This window comes from Neospora caninum, chromosome VIIb (assembly GCF_000208865.1).
Source record: "Neospora caninum Liverpool complete genome, chromosome VIIb".
Classification (NCBI taxonomy): domain Eukaryota; phylum Apicomplexa; class Conoidasida; order Eucoccidiorida; family Sarcocystidae; genus Neospora; species Neospora caninum.
Genome location: NC_018394.1, coordinates 1,883,964 through 1,905,492, shown reverse-complemented (window position 1 = coordinate 1,905,492; position 21,529 = coordinate 1,883,964). Strand labels below are relative to the sequence as shown.

At 52.1% G+C, this 21,529-nt stretch overlaps 4 protein-coding genes across 4 annotated transcripts; 1 reads left to right on the top strand and 3 right to left on the bottom strand.

Annotated features, from left to right (window-relative positions):
- Nucleotides 1-1,021: 1,021 nt before the first annotated feature.
- Nucleotides 1,022-6,730, bottom strand: NCLIV_026320 (conserved hypothetical protein; the record flags this gene model as incomplete). Its single annotated transcript, XM_003882826.1, has 6 exons — nt 1,022-1,101; nt 1,588-2,761; nt 2,913-3,026; nt 3,323-3,721; nt 4,271-4,660; nt 5,390-6,730. 6 exons carry the CDS (start codon nt 6,728-6,730, stop codon nt 1,022-1,024), a joined length of 3,498 nt encoding a protein of 1,165 aa, XP_003882875.1.
- A 1,435-nt stretch (nt 6,731-8,165) lies between these two features.
- On the bottom strand, nt 8,166-8,471 carry NCLIV_0263 (mitochondrial import inner membrane translocase subunit tim10; the record flags this gene model as incomplete). Its single annotated transcript, XM_003882825.1, has 1 exon — nt 8,166-8,471. The coding sequence occupies one exon, from the start codon at nt 8,469-8,471 to the stop codon at nt 8,166-8,168; it is 306 nt and encodes a 101-aa protein (XP_003882874.1).
- Nucleotides 8,472-12,756: 4,285 nt separating this feature from the next.
- NCLIV_026300 (conserved hypothetical protein) lies at nt 12,757-16,830 on the top strand (the record flags this gene model as incomplete). The annotated part of the gene is made up of 3 exons (XM_003882824.1): nt 12,757-12,858; nt 15,913-16,138; nt 16,649-16,830. 3 exons carry the CDS (start codon nt 12,757-12,759, stop codon nt 16,828-16,830), a joined length of 510 nt encoding a protein of 169 aa, XP_003882873.1.
- Nucleotides 16,831-18,334: 1,504 nt separating this feature from the next.
- Nucleotides 18,335-19,257, bottom strand: NCLIV_026290 (conserved hypothetical protein; the record flags this gene model as incomplete). Its single annotated transcript, XM_003882823.1, has 2 exons — nt 18,335-18,573; nt 18,951-19,257. The coding sequence occupies 2 exons, from the start codon at nt 19,255-19,257 to the stop codon at nt 18,335-18,337; spliced, it is 546 nt and encodes a 181-aa protein (XP_003882872.1).
- Between the last annotated feature and the right edge of the window lie 2,272 nt (nt 19,258-21,529).

The following is a 21,529-nucleotide window of genomic DNA, read 5'->3' as shown; positions in this document are numbered from 1 at the left end:
ACGGCTGTGAAGGCGGAGAGTGGCCAGGTTGCGTGTCTTGCTTTTACAGAGTGGTTCAGGGAAGGCGCGTGACTGGCGGAGCCTGCGTGCCGATGGCGGGCCTTTTATGCGTTTTATCGTCAATCGTTTCATCCGAAGCAACTTGATCCAAGGCAGAGCAGAACAAAACGGGAGAGTCGCTCGGCAAAACTCCACGAGATGCGCTCCACACTGGCCGAGACCGGACATGAATTCTCAGATGTTACACGAGCACCATAAATATCGTATCCGTATCTATGCATCCACACGTTTTCACCCTTGCACCGACGGGTTAATGCATGTACGTATATCTCTATACATGCGCAGACACCTTTATAGCGATATTCACCGCCGACGAATCCTGACTACTCAAACCCCGGGAGGATCATCCGCGGCCGCCCGTGCTGTGGCTTTCGAACCTAGGTTCTTATCCGCACACTTCGGGCTACTTGTGGTGTCTCGTCATGCGTCAGGCCAGCTAGCAGTCCAGAGAGGGTTCTGCAGCTGCCGCTGAAGTGAGTAGCTGCTACTGCTGCTATTGCCTCCCGTTTTTTCCTAGGCCAGTCGTCGGTGGTTGGTTTCTAATACGAGGAACAGGTTGACAAGGGGTTCCTCCAGAAAAGATATTCGGACAAGACGAAAGAGAAAGTCTGTTGATTCAGATACAACGGAAGAGGATACATCGGCGACGCTGCGAGGTCGTTGACATGCGGGAACAACTGTACGGACACACACCGGTTGTGAGAACAGTGGAAACCTTGGCGCTTTAAGAGCACTCCGAAACGCGTTTTTGCATTTCCTCAAGTGAAACCGACACAAAGCCACATCTGATTGCACGCGAGCTCACGGCATTAACGACAATGAGAAGACGCAGACTCGCGACATCGACGAACATGCGACGGCAGATGCCGCTGAAAAACGGCTACACGCTGGCTCCTCCCTGCGTTTTTCCACCCCTGAATTTTCCCAAGTGTCCGTGCTCTCCCGAAACTCAGAAAAGAGCTTAAACGTCGTTTCCGGTCTTTTCGTCTCGCGGCAGCACAATCTGGGGTGCGACTAAAAGTGTGTCGCCATCCTTTTGAACTAGTGGACGCAACCCCAGTAATACGAGGCGTGAGGCTATTATTTTATCTCGTACTCCACATAGTTGTGTCTGTCGTGCCGATGCAGAAAAGATAGACGTGAAAGTTACAAGACGCCGCTGAGATGCAGGGGGGCTAGTAGCTTAGGAATTTGCTACCGTTGACACATCGGACGCGCTGCCGCCAGCGACTTCCCCGTCGTCTCCCATACCGATCCTTTCCCGATCGTTCAAATGCCGCCTGTGTTTTCGCTTCCCCAGAGAGGCGATACAAGAGAGTATATAGCGCTTCAGATCCTCACGTTCGCCCTCACCCCGTCTTCGCTGCGCCTCAAGAGTTAACCATGAAGTCTCGCTGACGCAGGCCACATGCCATCCTTGGCGGCGTAGGGCATTGAGCTCAGCGAATTTCCCGGCACACAGCATGGGACTCTTGCCTCTGTTGACTGGCGGTCTCTGCGAGACAGAACGTCCGTCTACCTCCCTACTTTCAGAAGGTCCCTCCTCTGCATGCGCTTTAGCTGCATGCTCAGCGTCGTCCTCTGCCTGAACGGGCCCACGCGCGGGCGGAGCCGAGCTGGGGAACGACGCAGGGGTTGAGCCGGAATGCGGCTCCAAGTAAAAGTCGAAATCCCTCCAGAGCACATCGAGAAGGATATGTGTGCGGGGATTCGGACCCTCGGGGTTTTTCCCACCTTCTGCATGCGCAGCGTTCTGCTCTAGGTCTCCAGACTTCTGCTCGTCCTGCCTCGGGGCGTCTTCGGCTCTCGGATATTTCCTATCCGCCGCCTCAGCCTCTTCTCTGCTTCCGTCTGGGGTGCCTGTCGCCGTTTCTTCCTCCCGAACCTCGTCCAGGCTCAAGCTCTCCTCCGCCAGACTTTCTTCACTCGACGAGGTCTTTTTTGCCGCCCTCAAAGGGAAACGCTTCAGATGTTCACCGAGACTCACCAAGTCGACTGCAAAGGGAACGACGAAGGGACCGACTTGTACTTCGCAGGCAACGTGTACACCCTGCCACGACAGTAGTTCCTTCCTCACCCTTTCGGGAAAGACGATCATGCCTTCGTCCTCCTCGGTGTCTCCCTCGAAACGGTCTGAGACTGATGCGAGATCCGTCTCGGCATCCAACGGCGTCTCGTCGGCTTCGCCCTCGAGAGATTCCTCTCCTCCCCAAGCGGCGTGTTCCTCTGCGTTTGTGTCATCCCCCACCTTGTCGAAATTCAGTTTGTTACCCCGTCCTTCCCTCCTCGATTCACCAGACATCTGTGCGCGAAAACCAGGCGCGTCTCCTGAGAGTTCGTCACTCCCCGCTGGCCTGTACAACAGAGAAGAAACCCCGGCTTTGTTTAGGTACCTCCCGACGATGGCATCAAACTGCTGACTCCGATGGACAACCTGAGAGCCCCGGCGGCTGCCTTTCCTTAGCCGCTCGCTCTGGATGAATTCCGTCCGCAGCAGCATGTCGTGAGTGCCCAGTCGGCTTAAATGCGGAGCAATCCAGCAGCCACCGAGCGACAGCTGAGCAAGGCCGGTGGGCGCTGCAGCCACGTGGGGGTCAGGGTTCGCGAAGAAGTCTTGGAGGAAGGCAGGCCAGGCCGAGGGAAGAGACGACATCGAAATGAAGCGGAGCGAAGGAGAATACCACGGCGGCAATGCTTCTCGCTGCAGAGCGGATAGACGCAAGACAAAAACGCGTAGAGAAGCTCCAGGGAAGCGGTAGGCGCTTGTAGGTTTGAGACGTTTTTTCGTTGTGAAAAACTGGGAGCTGTTCAGCATCCCCGGTCAGGTCTTTTTCAGCCAGACGGTCGCTCACTTGGTTGTAGACCGCCTCAGCTGCAGGCTGAAGGAGAGAATTCGCGAGCGTGGCAGGGCGCCGAGTCAAGTCGAAGACCGCAGCAGCCATCAGGATCGACAAAGGCAGTTCTGGCTGCATACGCACAGAGGTGAAGACGGGCGGAACCGCACACGCAGATCGCTGGAGAAGAAGCGAGGAACTTTACGAAACCGCTTTGCTTTGAAACCCCATCACGGACTCCGGCCTTCTTGTCCAACCGCGCGAACCCTGTTGAACAAGGATGCGTCGTTTTTCGTGCGTGTTTGCCATCTCTCTCTCTCACCTCGCAACCTTCCCTTTTTCTGTAGGCACTGCCTTCTTCTGCCATCCGTATTCTTTCTCCTGCTCACATCGTTTTGCTCGCCTCTTGTCCTGGTGTCCTTGCTTACTTCTCCGAAGGTGTCGACTGTGGACAGCAGCGGAAAGATCCCCAGGCAGTCAGCCACGTCACTCATCCCTAAGAGCGCGAGGCCGCCCGCCAACTTGGAGAGAGTCTTTGCGCCCTGGAGGTACGCCTGGAGTTGATCAGCCTCTTCTTCTTCGAGAAAAACAGAAGACAAACCACTGGACGTAGACTCCGAAGACTCGCCCGAGGAAGAAGGCCGAGAAGGGGGAGACAGGGAGGAAGACGACGAAGACGCAGAGGAAGGCGGAGAAGCGGAAGAGGGAAAGAGGGGGTTGCCAGTGAAGCAGGAGACAACGGACGCTCTGCGGTGTTTAAGGGTTGTTGCCCAGTGAGGATCACGGATGTGAAAGACGCCCAAGGCCCAGGTGACCGTCGCAGCAACCTGGATAGAGACATCGAAAACGAAAGCGACGGCTCCGGAAAAAAGTGTCAAGAAAACGCGGACGCAGTTGACCCAACCGTCTGCATGCACAGGCCACGCACCAAACATCTGCAGCTGCAAGAGCAGAAACATTTTTCGCTCTTTGCAAAGAATGGCGAGCCGCCACAGTGATCGATACGAGCAAACTCTATCAGGTATATATATATATACGTATATATATATATATATACACGTATATATATATATATATAAATAAGCGGATATGCGACCAGCGCGTGCCTTGCCTCCTCTACGGGGCCACGCGAAACAAGGCAGCCGTTTCCACGTGTCTGTAGATAGCGATCCGCATGCATTTAGGTATCTATGCAATCAATCCAGTCGTCGCGAGAGAGGGTAAAGAATGCGCTTTCGGTCCTCGTCTCTGCGCATCCCCGCGCGCGCGGGCCTGCGTTCGCTTCCTCTGGGATTTCTAGCGCACCGGCTGCCAGTTGAACTCGGTCCTGTTGTGCCTTCCTCTCATCTGCGTTTCCACGTATCCTTGCTTCTCACCTGCGGGGTGAGTTTCATCTCTCTTTGCTTAGCCAGTAGCTTGAAGAAACTGGTGCCGATCGCTCCAGCAAATCGGTAGTTCCGGCCGGAATGTTCAAGGGCCAGCCGCGGAGACGAGGTGTCTTCTTGGTTCAGAGAAATCGCGAAACTGCCTCGCAGCCCGCCGCAAGCGTCGCGCTCTGACGGGGATCGAGCAGCCAGAGAAAAAGGAAGGCCGGAAAACGAAGGCGGCAAGTGCGGCTTGGCAGAAGAGAACAGTCGAAGGAAGATATCGGCGGTTTGCTGAAGAGCCTTGTGGAGTTCAACGGGAGGCTTGAAATACGGCGAAGAAAAACCGACGAGGGAGTCCGAAAGACGGACACAGAGCGCAGCTTCTAGGCCGGGGTAGAACTGACGAAAATTTCGTGGAAGCACACAAAGGAGACAAGCACGGTTCGAGGGCCACGCCCCAACGGCCAGAATCGTTTGTAAGGACAGAACAAAACTTGAAGGCCAGCAGTCATAGGACTGACAAAAACGGGTCGTACGGGTGCACTGAAACGCGATGGAAACATGTCGGGCGCTTGACATGTTTTGGTGGAGATGACGAAAATTTCGGACAGCGAAGAAGACGAATGAAAGAAAACGAAACAGAAAGGACAAGCGACAGACTGTCCCCTACAGAGAAAGCGTCTCATAGTCAGAGTTTCACTTGAAAAGGGATACATATTCGTAAGACGTCCCGGTCAGGTGCCGCTATGTCTATACAGGCCGTCGAAGGCCAAGAAGAAAGGATTCCGAATGGAACACATACACGTGCTTGTTTGCTGAAACACATCTCCATCGAAATTCAACGACTCTCATTCAGCGTGTGGACATCTGATTTGACAAAAGTAAAAACAGAACTATCAAGCATTTGCGATTGCGTCGCTTTCTCATTTGCTCCCTCCTTCCTCGCGTTTCTTACCCCCTTCCTCACGCTAGCCCCTTTTCTCCTCCGTCTATCTCTCCTCCTGCTTCTCTTCACTCTTCTCTCTTTCACTTCTGTCTATTCTACTTCTCCCTGTCTGTCTCTGTCTCTGTGTATCCTTTTTCGTCCTCTCTCTTTTCCTTCCTCCCCTTTTCTCTTTCCCGGCTCACCTGTTCGGTTTCCGAGGCGAGAATGCGGAGTAGTTCGAGAACCTCCGTCGTCTCCAGGTCGCCGGCGCGGTGCGTGGCTTCTTGCACGACGACGTCTCGGAGCCTCTCGAGGAGCGGTCGGCGTCTCTTCTTCCTCTTTCCTTCGTTGCCACATCCGGAGACAACCGGAGACGCGTCGCCCGCGGGGGATCGGGCCTCGCCTCGCGCGCCGGCGTCCAGCGGTCTCGGCAACTTGATCAGCTCTTCCGTCTCCGTCGTGAATTCCCCACAGTCGGCTTGAAGCGCATGCACACTCCGGAAGAGCAGGACGGCGTCGCGGCTTTGCATTTCGAACTTCACCTCCAGCAGTCGCTTGTGCACTCTCCAGAGAACATCTTCCAGAAGCGACGGCGACAGACAACTCTCCTCCCACCGCGTCTCGCCTGTTCCGCCGTTCCCGTCTTCGCCTCCGTCGTTCGCTCCTGTCCCTTTGCTTGCGTCTCTCCCCCCTCGGCCCGCCTTTGCCTCTTCGTCTCGGAGTCGCAGCAACGCCGCTTCTTCTCGCCTTCGCGAGTCTTCCCGGATGCGCCGGTTACACCCCGCGAGGCTCGCGACGCCTGCAAGCGTGTGCACACAATCTCTCGCGTGGAAGTCGCGCAGCTGCCTCCCAGTCTGCTCGAGCAGACTCTCGAGGAAAACGCGGAAGGGTATGCGAAGTGGCGTCTCCCTGAGGTCTCCGAGCTCGTGCGCTGCGGCCCCGGTCTCCGCCGGTTCGCTGCTTGCGCGCCTGCCGTCCTCGGCGTCGGCCACGCCTCGTTCCCTTTCCTTCTCCAGCGCCTCCCGCTGGATCTGTTTCTTGGCGTGCTCCGCAAAGGCCGAGAGGAGTAGTGCGAGGCTCTGCGGCTGCGAAAGAGCCTCGAGGCGGCCAGCGAGCGAGGCGACCACGCGACTGCCCAGCAGCTCCACTTGCGGGCCTTCCATGCGGACGAATGCATGCATCACGAGCGCGAGGTCTTTGGGGGGCGAGGCGGGGGTAATGCGCTTCAGAATCACCGGCACGAGCGCCTGCAGGAGGAGGTCGTCGCGCACCTGCAGACGCGCCAAGGCGGAGAGAAGGAGAGCGATGTCTTGGAGACGAAAGAGGTGCACTCGGAAGCGCACGTCTTCCAGCATGTAGTCTATGAACGACAGAACGGGCTTCTGAACCGTGGCCAGAGAATGGAAGATTTTCGCCACGTGCTCAGGTCGCAGGTCTGCGCGGAGAACCACTGCGCGGTACAGAAAGGCGTCCCACAACTCCTTCATGCGAATCTGGCGGCGCGCGCAGTCTGCGACCGCATTCCTCAGCTCGCGAGGCTCCATCTGGTAAATCCGCGCGAGTCGAGGAATCTTCAGACCCTGGGAACGCTGAGAGAACAACTCGCGGCGCGCGAATCGGAGACTGCCGCAAAACGACGGCAGCGCGACGGCAGAACCTGGAGAGCTCACAGCCGAAGGAAACACGGAAAGAGGCGAGAGCGCAGAGACACGCACACCACCAGACGAAACACGAGAAAGAGACGGCGAAGCAGAAAGAGAAAGAGAGCGAGACGCAGAGAGAAGAGAAGAAATAGCAGACAGGTGCGCCGTACTCGACGGCGGGGAAGGTCCGGGGGTCAGAGACGAGAAGCCCCGGGAGGAAGGGGGCGAGGGAGAAGAGAAGAACGAAGAATGCGATGCCAATGAGCCACGCATCGTGACAGCACCCTTTGTCTCTTCAGCTAGGCACGGCGTTTGCCTGTGCCTTCCAGAACAACTTCGGCCCAGACGCAAACGCGAAGGGTGGCGGTTTGCAGGCCTGATCGCCCGGCCAGCGCCTGAAAGAGAGCCCGCCATCGAGAAAAAAAACAAGAGGGCGTCTTTCGAAGAAAGGACGTCAGAGACTTCAAGAACTTCGAGACCAGAGGAAAACGCTGCGGAGGGGAAAGGCGAGAAGCGGAGAACCCGCTGAAGGACTGGGGATGGCGAATCACAGATGCAGAGGAATTCGGGGAAAGGAAAGAACTGCAGGAGGACGAACGGTCACAGCAAGACGAGAGCGTCCGTGGAGGCCGGCATTTCAGATGGTGAATTGCGTTCTGGAACGACGTGGTTATTAGAGACCCTATTTCTTCCCTACCACACTTTTTTTTGACCGGACGTGGTGCAAATGAAGACGCTTCTCTTCGCCCTGTCTCTTCTCTCTCAGTTTGCTCTTTTCTTCTGTTCTTCGCCAACTTCTTCCTTCGCTCGTTGTCCCCTTGCCGGAGCTTTCGCCTCCCGTGGGTGTCTCGCATAGGCCTTCAAAATGAAGGGACTGTCCCCGTCTTCACGCGACGTGTCTCGCCTCCCTGGTCCTTTTTCTGTGCTGCACTCCCCTTTTAAACACTTCACGATTAACGAAAGATCGCGCGACGAAATGCTTCTCTCCTCGATTCCTCCGACTTCTTGCCGCCAGTGTGTTGCATCGCCGCCTCGTCGAAATACGTCCCCGGCAGTCACAAGTCCAGAAACACGAGCACGCATCGACGCTGACACATCCACGTTTCGAGGGAGGCGCGGAACTCTGTTTTCCCAGGAAGCCTCGAAGACACGCCCCGTGTGAAGACTCGAAACGGTCGCCTCTGCTTTTTGCTTTGTCTTTAAACCCCCTCGGTTTTAACTGGCCCGTGTGTCTGTAGAATCCCTGGGCCTCCAGAGGTGCGAGCGAGTTCCGAGATCGCCCGAGGCGCATGCACGGGAGTCGAATTTTCGTCCAGGCAGGGATGTGATCTGCCGTTCAGTTCCCCGCAGAGGGGCTGCAAGCTGCAAGCGCTCGCATTGTGTCTCCGACAAGCGCATGCACCTGGAAATATTTCTCTACGCAGCGATCTGTGCAACTCATTTCGGCCACGTCAAGCGAGACGTCCGCGTGCTTGTGTAGACAGCGCGTGTAACACGTGCCGATGCAGCGCGAGACGACGTCGGCGAAGCCTTCGATCTCTGCCACCGCAGCGACGTGGGGAGCGATTTTGTCGGAAGGAGGCGGAGAAAGAGAAGAAGGAGAAGGAGAAGATCCAAGGCGGGAAGAGAAGGACGCCCCCATGGTAAGGGAGCAAGGAGGCAGACTTGCTGTCGGGCTTCCGGAGAGAGAAGAGGAGACTCGGGGACGGGAAAGGAGACAAAAAAAGGAGAGGAAGAGGCAGGCAGTGCGTCAGGAGAGAGAAAAGGGAAGGTCAAAAAGAGAAGATGAGGGGCGAGAGGAGGCGAAGAAAAGAGCCAGAATGGAAGACTGGAGAGGACAAAGAGGAAACTGGGTGAGAAAAGAGAGTAATAAAAGGAGAGAAGACAGAGCGACAAGAGACACCAGAGACCACCGGCGATGGGAAGGGAAGGCGCTGGAGATGAAGGCGCGAAAGGAGGAACAGCAGACGTTCGAGAGGAGGAAACGGGAAGAGGAGAAGAGATGAGGGATGAGAGGGAAGGAAATGGAGACAACCAATTTAAAAAGTCGTGGCAGAAGAGTGAAGACTTGGCCAGCGATTTGACAACTCGCAAGAGACGGGGCCCTCTGACATGAGATGGCGAGAAAGAGATAAAAAATGAAGCACGAACGGGGAAAAGGAACGGAAAAAACAACTGGGGAGAAGAAAGAGACGAAGAGGAACGCACAGAAAGAAAGGAAGTATTATCAAGGGCGAAACGTCTCCACAAGGGGGGAACGCATGCGTCGGCGACTTTCCGGAGACGAGACACGCGGGAGATCGGTCAACTGCCGTTCTCGTTTCTTTCAATCCTTCCTCCAGGATCCAGATTTTGTCCTAGGTCCTCACGCAATGACTACGTGGATTCACGGAAGAAAAACAGAAACTTTTTCTGCGTTCTTCTCATTTCCTCCGTCCTCTCGGAGGGTTTTTTCTCTTTCGCTGCGGGCACTCGAGCAGGCATGCGCGCGGGTGTCGAGGAGAGACACACGCGAATCGGCTGTGTATCCTTTGTGTCGACGGCAAACATCCTTTCCATCTCAGGGGTTCCTCCCAATAGCGAGGCCTTTTCCACAAACGACCTTTTTCTGAGGGGACAAAGGTGTAGAAATCGTCCACTCAAAAGCGACTCGAGTAGGACGAGATACAGAGTACTGAGTTCTTTACCGCGTTCAGTGCAAGTTTTCAGCTGGCTTCACGCGCCCCCGTCTCGGCTTCTCGGCTCCAAAAGATTTCTTAGATCGAAAGGCCGCGGATCGTTGCATCTGCACATTTCCCGAGATTTCCAAAGCGTAAAACAGAGGAAAAGACATCTACGTTCCTCTGCATGTGTTTCAGGACTTCGTTGTGCAAAACCTATTTTCTTCACACCGGCACATATACACACATATATACATATATATATATATATATATATATATATATATACATATATATTCATATACATATATATATATACATATACATACATACATAGAGGTATCGAGGTGTTTGTATTCTTGGTTTTCTATTTTCACCTGACTTCACATTTGTGATTGAACGAGCGATCTCTATGCGTTGGGGCAACTTGGCCAGCAGCTGGTTCCAGTAAAGAAAACTGTCGTTCTGCTTCGCGGCAGACCTCCGACGGGTCTTTCGTCAGAGTGTTTTCTAAACATGTTTCCTCATTAGTTTCGCTGAAGGGGAAACCTCTCTCTAGCTGATTGACGAAACAGCCCTAGTCATGGCCGGATCTTCCCCTCCATTAGCGATCGCACACAAACACAGTCGAGTCGCTCTACGGTCCTCGTTGAACTACAGAGAACGGCCGGCGCGAACCTCTCCCGATGCTCCGAAAAGCCGAAAGGACCGTTTGAAACAGTTAACCTGATGGCCATGAAAAGCACAAGAGAAGTTGCGGAAAAGAAAGACGTTCCGGATCAAAATCCGGTTCCAACGTGCCGTTTGTCCTACCCCGAAAAGGGAGTTTCTCGAAACCTAGGAATCTCAGTTTACAGTCCCATTTGTTGTCAGATTAGAATGCATGCCGGCCGAGATGTGATTCGCTCGACGGACGACACAACCAGTTTCCACCACCTAGACAAACGCGCCTACAGTTTGAGTTGACCTTCCCCCCCCCCCCCCCCACTCAGCATTTCACGGACACTGCTTCCTTTTTCTTCTTTCTTGAGGGCCGTTAGCCTGTGGTAGTGAAATGTCGGGAAGCAAAGACCGTGCGCGAGGCTCCAGTTGGTGTGCCTGTCTCCTTAGTGTTGCCTGGGCCACTTGCAGATGAAACGTTTCCGCGGAGTATGCCTAAAAGCCGAAAACGCGAAGCGCCATGCGTTAAAAAACGTCCTCAGCTTCCACACGGAGCGCCTCCCGCCCCCCCCCCCGCGAACCGAGTTGGACGTTCACGACCCCTCGTCGAAGACCAAAGTGTTCAAACGCAGTTCGTGCCGGGCGTTTCGCGGTGGATGTGCGTCCCAGTAGCAAGGTGACATCCGGTGACAAGGTTTTGTGCCAAGAACAGTCAGCATACCCGGAAACGAGGAAACCTGGAACCTCCCGACACGCCCCGCTATCGAGAGACCAAGGTATCCCTCACCAGTTTTCTCGTTGAAAAAGAAAAATCTGAGCACTGGGTACTGAAACGCGTGTTGCTCGCAGGCCGCATCCGCTTCCCAGGCACAGGGACATGGCAATTGTGGAAGAACCGGAAGGACTCTCTTCATCATACTCGGAAAACCCTTGGGTTCTTCCGGGAACTCTCAATCCGCGATGCCCGGGGGGAGCTGAGGCACGACTCTTTGCGTTCACGGGACACGCTGGACACTTTTCTGGAAAAACGGATGGCTTCCATACGAGAAGTCCACGCAACCTTTCTCAGCTCCCAGTGAACAGCGGAAAAACGTGCGGGTGTCTTCCCCCGTGAAATCCCCTCTTGGTTAGAGACAGAACACGGCAAAGGCCTCTGAGGCTGAGAGACAAAACAGCATCGGCCCCCAGCATGTGTGTCTCGACAACGCTCATACCTCCACAACGTCTTTTGGCAAACGGAACTTCCGCGTCAATCAGAAAAAAAGGATGCACACAGCCACCGGGGATAGAGATTGTAGGTTCTGCCGCTTTCTGCCTGGAGTCGGCATCGCTCTTTTTCTTTTCGCGCCTTCCAACGGACCAAGCTTCGTCTCTCGCTGGGTTCGCCCTCGAGCGTTGACCTCGTCCTTTTTGTTTCCCTCCCTCAAGCGAATCGCAAACCTTCGAATCGGTTAGGAAAGGTTGCCCTCTATTTAAACACACCAGCTCCAGTAGATGTAGATGAATGCTAAATCCAGAGTTCTTATCTCCGATACACACCGCAAAACGTGTAAATGCTCCGTTCGCCATTCCCGCCACGTGACAGGGAGTCAGCCGGAAAGACCCGCGGATACGTGACTCGCGCCGACGGGTGTTTGTCCCAGAAAAACCTTATAAATCCTGTCTCAGAGAGTATCACTTCCAGTATACGAGAGGACTGATCAGACTAGCAACTGAGGAGTACGGCGGGGTGTATACGGACGGTCCCGAGGTCACTTCCTCTGTCTGAATAGCTTTTGCGTTACTCGAGGGATTTTCCGTGAAACACGAAACCTCGCCTCCCTGTTGCGCCTCACAGAAGATTCCAGGGCGATCACCTCTCTTAGACACGAGGGCGTAACACCTTGCGCCTCTTCTTCGTCTTTTTCGGGTGTTTCCCGTTTTCGGTCGGTTTTTTACACAGGCAACAGACCTCTTCTCTGCGAGCTTTCCTCAGCCTCTCTGGTCTCTCGTGCCGCCATTTTCACCGGAAAGAAACAACGTTATAACTCCGGCAAGCGGTCCTGGCCTACTCGGTCTTGTCGACATCAAACAGCAAAGGCTCTGCGTGGAGAGTCGAGTGTATCATCGCCCCGACCCCGCATGCACGGAAAAGGCGCCGTAGTTTTCTGCGTCCGTTCTCGCTTCCTCGCTTCTTTCCGGGCAGAAATCCTTCACGATTCTTTTCGAGCACACATCTGGACGACACCGCCTTTATTTTTTTGCGTTTGTGACGCATACAGACACATCTGCGAGAGACTGAGACTGCTCTCTTGGGTCGTCTGTGCGAGTAAAACAAACAGGACTCTCACCGCACGAATCACGGTTCCCGAAACACCGAAATATCCGCATACGCGTCAAACACCGACTTGTTTTGCCCAAAAGACGATCTCAGCTTCTTTGCGCCTCCGTGGAACCGGCTTTTCCCTCGACATTAATGCTCCTGTCTGTTCCTGCTTGGAGTCGTCTCGGTTTCTGGTCTGTTTTCCATCGACGCTGAGACTCCTCAGAATCCTGGGCTCCTTCGAACCCCCGGCTGCCTTCTCGCAGATATCCGTTTCTTCTCTGTTTTCCCGATTTCTCGCCAAGATGTCGCCTCCGCCCGCTGGACGCCCTCCGGTGCCTGATGACCCTCTGGCGTACATGGACCAGTTGGATTTCAATACAAAGAAATTCCCGCAATATTGCCACGTGAGGACTTTCAAAAAACGAAACATTCGCGAAACACCAGAGATTGTTCGCCTCTGTAAATAGGGAAACAGCTGAGGCAGAAGATAGAACACGTTTCGCCTTTGCGGCCCGTGCTTTATTTGCTCACCTTTCTCCTCTTTCCTGTTTTTGCTTGCGCCGTTCCTCTCTCATTTACCTGCCGATCTTCGTGCCCATCCACCAACGCTTCTTCTGTTCTCTTCTTCTTCCCCCTTTTCTCTTCTTCGTTTTGTTTCGCGTTCCACGTTTTGTCTCGCTGTTGTTCACTTTCCTCGAATTCTGGCGCTGCTCTTCACCCCTTCACTTTTCTTGCATTCTCTAACAAACAAAACTTCAGCCTCTCGTCTCACAGCGCTGTTGGGGGAGTCACGTGAGACTGAGACTTTGAAATGAAGAGACAACAACTCCGGGACATGCGGGTGTTTCTTGTTTCTCTTTTCTCTCTCTTTTCTTTCTGCTCCTTCGTTTCTCTCTGCTCGTTCTCTTCTCTCCGGGACAAGTTTCGCGGTTTTGATTTCTTTTCTTGTTCAGCTTATCGAAACATCGCCGCACGTCGGCGAGGCTGAGCGTCTCGTTCGCATCTGCCGTTGCTGGCAATCGAAAAAATTCCCGTACTGCGACGACACCCACAAGGTGCACACCCTTTCCCGTTCTCTTTCCTGTTCTCTTTCCTGTTCTCTTTCTTGTTGCCTTTCCTGTTCTCTTTCGTGATCTCTTTCCTGTTCTCTTTCCTGTTCTCTTTCCTGTTCTCTTTCTTGTTCTCTTTCCTGTTCTCTTTCTTGTTGCCTTTCCTGTTCTCTTTCGTGATCTCTTTCCTGTTCTCTTTCCTGTTCTCTTTCTTGTTCTCTTTCTTGTTCTCTTTCCTGTTCTCTTTCTTGTTGCCTTTCCTGTTCTCTTTCGTGATCTCTTTCCTGTTCTCTTTCTTGTTCTCTTTCTTGTTCTCTTTCCTGTTCTCTTTCCTGTTCTCCTTCCTGTTCTCTTTCCTGATCTCTTTCCTGTTTTCTTTCCTGTTCTCTTTCCTGATCTCTTTCCTGTTCTCTTTCTTGTTCTCTTTCTTGTTCTCTTTCCTGTTCTCTTTCCTGTTCTCCTTCCTGTTCTCTTTCCTGATCTCTTTCCTGTTCTCTTTCCTGTTCTCTTTCTTGTTCTCTTTCCTGTTCTCTTTCCTGTTCTCCTTCCTGTTCTCTTTCCTGATCTCTTTCTTGTTCTCTTTCCTGTTCTCTTTCCTGTTCTCCTTCCTGTTCTCTTTCCTGATCTCTTTCCTGTTCTCTTTCCTGTTCTCTTTCTTGTTCTCTTTCCTGTTCTCTTTCCTGTTCTCCTTCCTGTTCTCTTTCCTGATCTCTTTCCTGTTCTCTTTCCTGTTCTCTTTCCTGCTCTCTTTCCTGATCATTTTCCTGTTGTTCTTCCTGATCTCTTTCCTGTTGTTCTTCCTGATCTCTTTCCTGTTTTCTTTCCTGTTTTCTTTCCTGTTTTCTTTCCTGTTCTCTTTCTTGTCCTCTGTCCTGATCTCTTTCCTGTTCCTCTTGCTGATCTCTTTCTTGTTGTCTTTCCTGTTCTCTTTCTTGTTCTCTTTCCTGTTCTCTCTCCTGATCTCTTTCCTGTTTTCTTTCCTGTTCTCTTTCCTGTTCTCTTTCTTGTCCTTTGTCCTGATCTCTTTCCTGTTCCTCTTCCTGATCTCTTTCTTGTTGTCTTTCCTGTTCTCTTTCTTGTTCTCTTTCCTGTTCTCTCTCCTGATCTCTTTCCTGTTCTCTTTCCTGTTCTCTTTCTTGTTCTCTCTCCTGTTCTCTTTCCTGTTCTCCTTCCTGTTCTCTTTCCTGATCTCTTTCCTGTTTTCTTTCCTGTTCTCTTTCCTGATCTCTTTCCTGTTCTCTTTCCTGTTCTCTTTCCTGTTCTCTTTCCTGATCACTTTCCTGTTGTTCTTCCTGATCTCTTTCCTGTTTTCTTTCCTGTTTTCTTTCCTGTTTTCTTTCCTGTTCTCTTTCGTGTTCTCTTTCTTGTCCTCTGTCCTGATCTCTTTCCTGTTCCTCTTGCTGATCTCTTTCTTGTTGTCTTTCCTGTTCTCTTTCTTGTTCTCTTTCCTGTTCTCTCTCCTGTTCTCTTTCCTGTTCTCTCTCCTGTTCTCTTTCCTGATCTCTTTCTTGTTCTCTTTCCTGTTCTCTTTCTTGTTCTCTTTCTTGTCTTCTTTCCCGTTCTCTTTCCTGTTCTTCTTCCTGATCTCTTTCTTGTTCTCTTTCCTGTTCTCTTTCTTGTTCTCTTTCCTGTTCTTCTTCCTGTTCTCTTTCTTGTTCTCTTTCCTGTTCTCTCTCCTGTTCTCTTTCCTGTTCTCTCTCCTGTTCTCTTTCCTGATCTCTTTCTTGTTCTCTTTCCTGTTCTCTTTCTTGTTCTCTTTCTTGTCTTCTTTCCCGTTCTCTTTCCTGTTCTTCTTCCTGATCTCTTTCCTGTTCTCTTTCCTGTTCTCTTTCCTGTTCTCTTTCCTAATCTTTTTCCTGATCTCTTCTGTCTCTTTTCGTGGGGATATCGATGCTCCCGCATCTGGCTTGACACAGGATATCTGCCTTCCCTTTTTGCGCTCCCTGTCTTCGGACGCTTTGCGCCACACCGCGCAGTCCCTTGTTCCTTTCTTCTGGCGTCCCTGCGAGAGTCCGTTCTTCGTGCCTGTTTCTCTCTGTTGTTCTCCTCAAACTCGTGTGTCTCACGTTTCGACGGCTCTTTGTTTCCGTGTCTCGCTTGTCTCTTCCTGACCTCGTTTTAGTCTCCGATGGACTGTTGTCTTGCCTGCTATCTTCCAGGTTCCATTCCTTCCTCCTTCTGTTTTCTCTTGCTTCTTCTCTTTTGCGTCATCCTTTTCTTGTCCCTCTCGTCATCTTCTCTTCCTCATTCACCTTCTTTCTCTTCTCCTTTTCTCCATGTTCTCTGCATTTGTCTTCTTTTCCTTCTCTTGTTATTCATCTTCTCTTCGCCTGCTTTTCCTTCTCATCTTTTTTTTCTTCTCGTATGCGCCGTCTCCATCCTCTCTTTTTCTTTTTTTTCTGCATTTAGCTGATGATGGAAGCGGGCGACGACGTGGGACCATTTGAGGCAAAGATCCGGGACGTTCGCGGAGAGGGAGGCCAGGCGCTGAGGAACGTCTCGGCGCTGCATCAGCAAGACCGTGTGGCTTCTTCGTATCCCTCTCTCCGCCGTTTCCTTGCCTTTCGAGGCTCGGAAATCCAGTCTTCCCTCCCCAGCGCAACTGCGACGATTCGTGCCCGACCCGTCATCGCAGGTTGGCAAAAAACAAACGCCCGAAGCGCATGCTGTACAAAGCTGAAAAAGCATTCGCGTTCTTGCCCTCGCACGGGCGCAACTTCCCCGCAGTCTCTCTTTTCTCGTTTTCATTCACCGATCACGCACGTGCATGCAGCATCCCCGCACAAAACACATCCATACAGGTGCATCAACCGATCGATGCAGGAACATTCAACCAGTGCGGCTGCCCTGGTAAATACATGCAAACTAATATCCAGGATAAACAGTGCCGATGCATGTGCGTGGAACAGAGCTGTGCGCCACTCTCAAGATCCTGATGGATATACACTTCCGGGGATCGAGACAGAACGATTACATCGGAACCGACAGAATCGCCTCTCCGTATGTCCACTTCAGTGTGTGTATACATCTAGCCGCATATGTACATGTAGATATATTTCTTGATGCGTGTGTGCCTGGGCGTTCTAACCATGCTGACGGTTCTCATGTCTTTGAAGAAGATGGACTGTTTTCTTTTTGTTTTCAGCCGCGTTGCTCAGTGCCTCAGTCGGTTACGCTATCGCGGAGGCGGCCCTTCGAAAGGGATTTGGGCGACAAGTTCCTTCCGCGACTCTTTCAGAACCTGGGGAGGCGGCGAAAGAGATGCTGCAAACTCCCTTGTCGCTCTCGCCTCCCGTCGCAGATCCTGCCTCACCCCTCAGCCACTGATGCTCGGCGCGCGAGGACAGTCTTTGCGGTTTATAGAAGATCTCCAGTGTTGAAAAGCCGAGAAACTACAGAGGCCCTTTTCGCTCTCAATTTCGAGAGTACACGCATTTACACACACACGCCCATATCTCACGCAGACACTTCTAGTATGTGTCAACACATACTGAATTTTACATTTATGCATATATAGATTTATATATATATATATATATATATATATATATATATGCCTTCCGATTCCTTTCCCATATTCCGGGAGATGACGGGGGTCCGGGACTCTGTTCACATTTCAATTTGTCCCGGAAAAACCTAAAACCTGTGTGTATGCGTTGCGTACAAAACGCATACACACAGACCGTCTGGTACCTCTTTGTCTATGGGCCGATATACGTCTGTATATGTATACATAAATATATTTTTATCTGCGTATCCGCTTGAAACGCACCACTATGTTTTTCCCCTCAGTTCTGCTCCCCGCCAGGTTTTCTGGTTTTTTTGCCCCGGGCCTGTAACGCCCTATACATCCACATACATGTAAATATATGTAAAAATATATGTAAAAATACATATAAATACATGTAAAAACATGTGTATATATATATATATATATCCACTAGCCTTTTGTGTGCATGAATAGCCTTTCATCTGCCGCGAACTCACAAACTGGCAACCGGAAGGCCTTCGGTCTACGGAGGGCCCTCTCTCTTTTTTGTGGAGAACAGAGCGTTGTTTTTATCGACTTGCTGAGAAATTTCTCGGGCCTGGTGTACAGACACCCACGGCTCTATGCGTGGCATCGCTACTCTACAGAGAAAAAGGCGAGTTGCCGTGCAGGCAGAGGCTGGTTGCATGCGCGCAGAAAAAGGAACAGCACTTTTTCGATTAATGGCCGCCGATCGGTTTAGCCCTTGTTCTCTGTCTCAGTCTCTCTCTTGCTCTCTCTCATTGTGTCTCTCGTGCTCTTTATCTCTTTGTGTCTCTCGTGCTTTCTTTCCTTCCATTTTTCGTTGGAGAGTCGCAACGCAAAGAAGTTCCATCGAGGGCAACACCACGCCCGATGTTTGGTTCGAAGTGCGAGATTGAAAGAGAGAAGGCGAATCTTCGAAGAAGCGGAAGTTAGAGAGGAAGAGACGGCGCATGCAGGTGGACAGAATGCCAGAGAAATGCAACCAGACGTAGGCAGCACGCACAGGGCGCCGACTCTCTCCGAACACACCGCCGCGGTCCACGCAAGTCAGACAAACGAAGAAGTTGAAAAACCGAAACGATAGTGGAAAGAGAAACGACTGAAGAAACAGAAAACGATCCGAGACCGTATGATGTGCATGCGCGCGAACATGGAGATACATTCGTTCTTTCTTTCTGCGAGACTAAATGACAGCAGAGACGAAATTTAACAGACGAGCGCTGTCCCGTCTTCTCCTCCTTCAATGGACGGAAAGCTGAGCGTGTGTGTACCCGTCTCGGTTTCTTTCTCGCCTCTTTCATGTCGTGCGTTCGCATCTCAAGACTGTGGGATTGCGTTCGCCGCCGCTGGCGTGTATTTTGTGTCGTCCGCGACGTTCTGATAGAGCAGCGGATGCGCCGGGCTGAGGAGAGGAAGCGCGCGCCGCAGTTTCTCGCCAATCGGCCTGTCACGCGCCAAGAGGAAGTCCTCGATTCGGAGCCAAGTGGTTATCTGAAGATACTGATAAGGCGCCTCCTCAGGATACTTCGCTCGAAGCAGCCGAGTAAACAAATACCCTGTGGCAAAACGACAAAGAGAGAAGAAGACCGGGGTAAGGAGTCGGAGGCAACAGGAAAAGAGAACAACGAATCACACACACAAACAAAGCGAAGCCGCGTTGCTGCATGACGAAACTGGATCAGCAAGCTAATGAGGGGAGACGCTCGCAGCGTAAATGCAGATTCACGCTGCTGCTCCCGGTCGAAGCGTTAGCCTTTCTCTTTCACGTGGCGCTTGCTTCTTTTCTTTCTTTCCCTCTCTTCTCGGTCATCTTCTCTGTCTGTGTCCTCCTCGTTCGTTCATCTTCTCCCGTCTCCTTCCTTTCTTCTTCTTCTTTTCCTTTCGCTTTCATGTGTTCTCCTCTGCCTTTTCTGCTTTGTGTCCTTTCTCTTGCCTTGTTGTTGTTGATTGAATCGGCAACAGTCTTTCGCCCGGTCTTCGAACTCGTTCATCTTCTCCTTCTCGACGCGGTAGAAGCTGACGACTGCGAATTTGTTCTGCGTCTCGAGGGGGAACATTTCGTAGACGGTGTCGTCGTCAGGATTGGCGAACGAGTAACTGAATCCGAATCCAGTGAGCAGGCAAATACCCCGCGCCATCAGCGAGACGAGGCGAGAGCGACTACCCCAACTCCCTGGCGCCGCGGCCAGGGCCGCCGAGGCTGCAGCCGCCGCCGCGCGTCCCGACGCAGTCGAGGCCATATCGAGAAGACACCGTTTCGCCAAGGGAAAACAGAAAAGAGGGCGAGGAAGGAAAAAGAGAAGAGAAAGCGAAGAAGAAAGCAGACGCAAAGGACCAGAAGGTGAGAGACCGAAAGAACAATCAGGGAGACGAAAGAGAAGAGAGAACAAGGAGAGAGAACAAGGACAGAGAAGAGAAGAAGAGGTGAGAAGAAGAGAACACAAAGAAAGAAGAAGAGAAGAAGAGATGAGGAGGAATAAGAGGATATGAGAAGGAATAAAGAGAGAAAAAAAACGGAGTTGACAATCGACACATTAAGACAGGAGACGGGAGAGACAGTGAGGCACGTCTCGATCTATTTCGCCGAGACGGCCGTTTCGAACCCCGCCATCACCTCATGAAAAGAAATCACTTTTTTCAGAACAGAAAGGAAAAAGGGAATTGTGATCTGTGTTCCGTCCTGTCGTCGACAGACAACCACCGAGAGCCTCTTCGCTCGACAAGCTCTCGCGTGCATGCAGGAAAAAGGCGGCCTCGGGTATACAACAAGACGCGAAAACAGTCCCTAAAGAACAGCCGCGTTTTCTGCCGGTGTTATTCTTCGCTCGCAAGCGCGACGTTCTTTCTTGACGAAATTGTTTGCACGGTTTGTGGCGGATTCCATGTGCTCTGCTTTGTCTAGTTCTTGTACGCATGCATCCAACCCAACAAAGCTCTGTTTGTCTTTGAGATAGGCGCTGTGGAAAAGATCTTTCTTCATGTCCTTCTCTTACCGGAGACAACGAGGCCTTGTACAGCCGAACGTGAGACAACGATCGCGTCGCGAATCTGTTTTTTTGACATCTGAGAACTTCCCTATACACACGCGAGCTCGAGGCGTGTGCGCGGTGGACGTCGCTCTTCGATGTGCCTGAAACCCTAACACATATGGTGATGCTCGTTTCTACAAAAGCTACCCGAAACAAGCATGGCACTCGACGCCAATAAGGCAAACGTCAGTTTGCTGCGCGACACATGAGTTCAGAAGGAAACCGCTCACAACCTACTTTCTCTACCGGTCTTTCGCTCTGCAGTCTCGCACGTTCCCCTACCACGAAAACCTTCGCACACACAGACACGAAACTCTCTCTCCCTATATATATATATGTATATGTTGTAATACCAAAATACAGATTTTTAAAGAAGTACATATATGTAACTGCGTATATATATATATATATATATATATATATACGAATCATTTATACCAGATCTATACATATAAATAGATAGGAGTTTTCCGTAGCCGCATGCCTTTGGGGTGTCCTTGCAAAAACAACTTCTGTGTGGTTCCGAGCTGCGATCGGTTTCATGTGTCCGGCAAAAACGCGAGAGAAACGATCGGCTATGTGTTTTTTTGTCCCATGCGATTTCTGCTCTCTTCTCGGGATTTGCGCGAATGGCAGCTACAAAGCAGGCATGTTTTATGTGCGAAAAATCCGCGTGTGCTGGCCTGCAAATGAAAGGCGGTTGCCACGTGACGACCTTGCTCTCGCAAAGAACTCGCTCAGACCGCCCCACTCCCTGAGACTGGAGACGTCCCTTTCCCCCCGCACAACGCGCAGGGCCCTCTCCCGAGGAGTCGTTTTCACGCGGTTCCGTGGAAGCACACCTGTCCTTCACTCTGCCTGTCTCTGTTTGTGCCTGTCTCGTTCCTACACCTCTTTCTCTCTATCCTGGCAGCTCGTCCGCTGCAGTATAGTCTCTGTTCTTTCCCCTTGCCCCTTCTCTCTGTTCCCGTCTCCTCTTCGCCCATCGTTTTCTCGCATCTCTTTCTCGTTTCTCCCTGCTGTCTCCGGTCTTCGGCCGAAACGGCGAGCGCTCGACGCTTCGTCTCGTGTCCCGCGCGCTGTGTAGCCGCACGCCAAGAGAATGTTTTCCGAACGAAACAGTCCGGTATACACATCGACAGCCCCTCGCTCATCGAGGAAAGAAGCAAAGCGGAGGCAGAGAGACCCGTGCGCTGCGCGTCGTCTCTCCACAGAATTCACAGAGACTCACCGTGGAGAGAAACACAAGAAAAAAGGAGACGGCGGAAGCAAAAACCCAGTCACACACGAAACGTCCTGCAAAACAAGAGACGAAAAAGAGCGAGAAAGACGATGTCTCTGCTCCCGAGAAAAAATCGAAATCCCCCCACCTCCCGCGGTTTGCACTGGAGAGATCCATGCATCTGAAAAGAGAAACGCGCGTTCTTCCAGGATCCGATGCGACTCTCTCCAGGCTGAACTACATTCACGTGCCTGTGTTTGC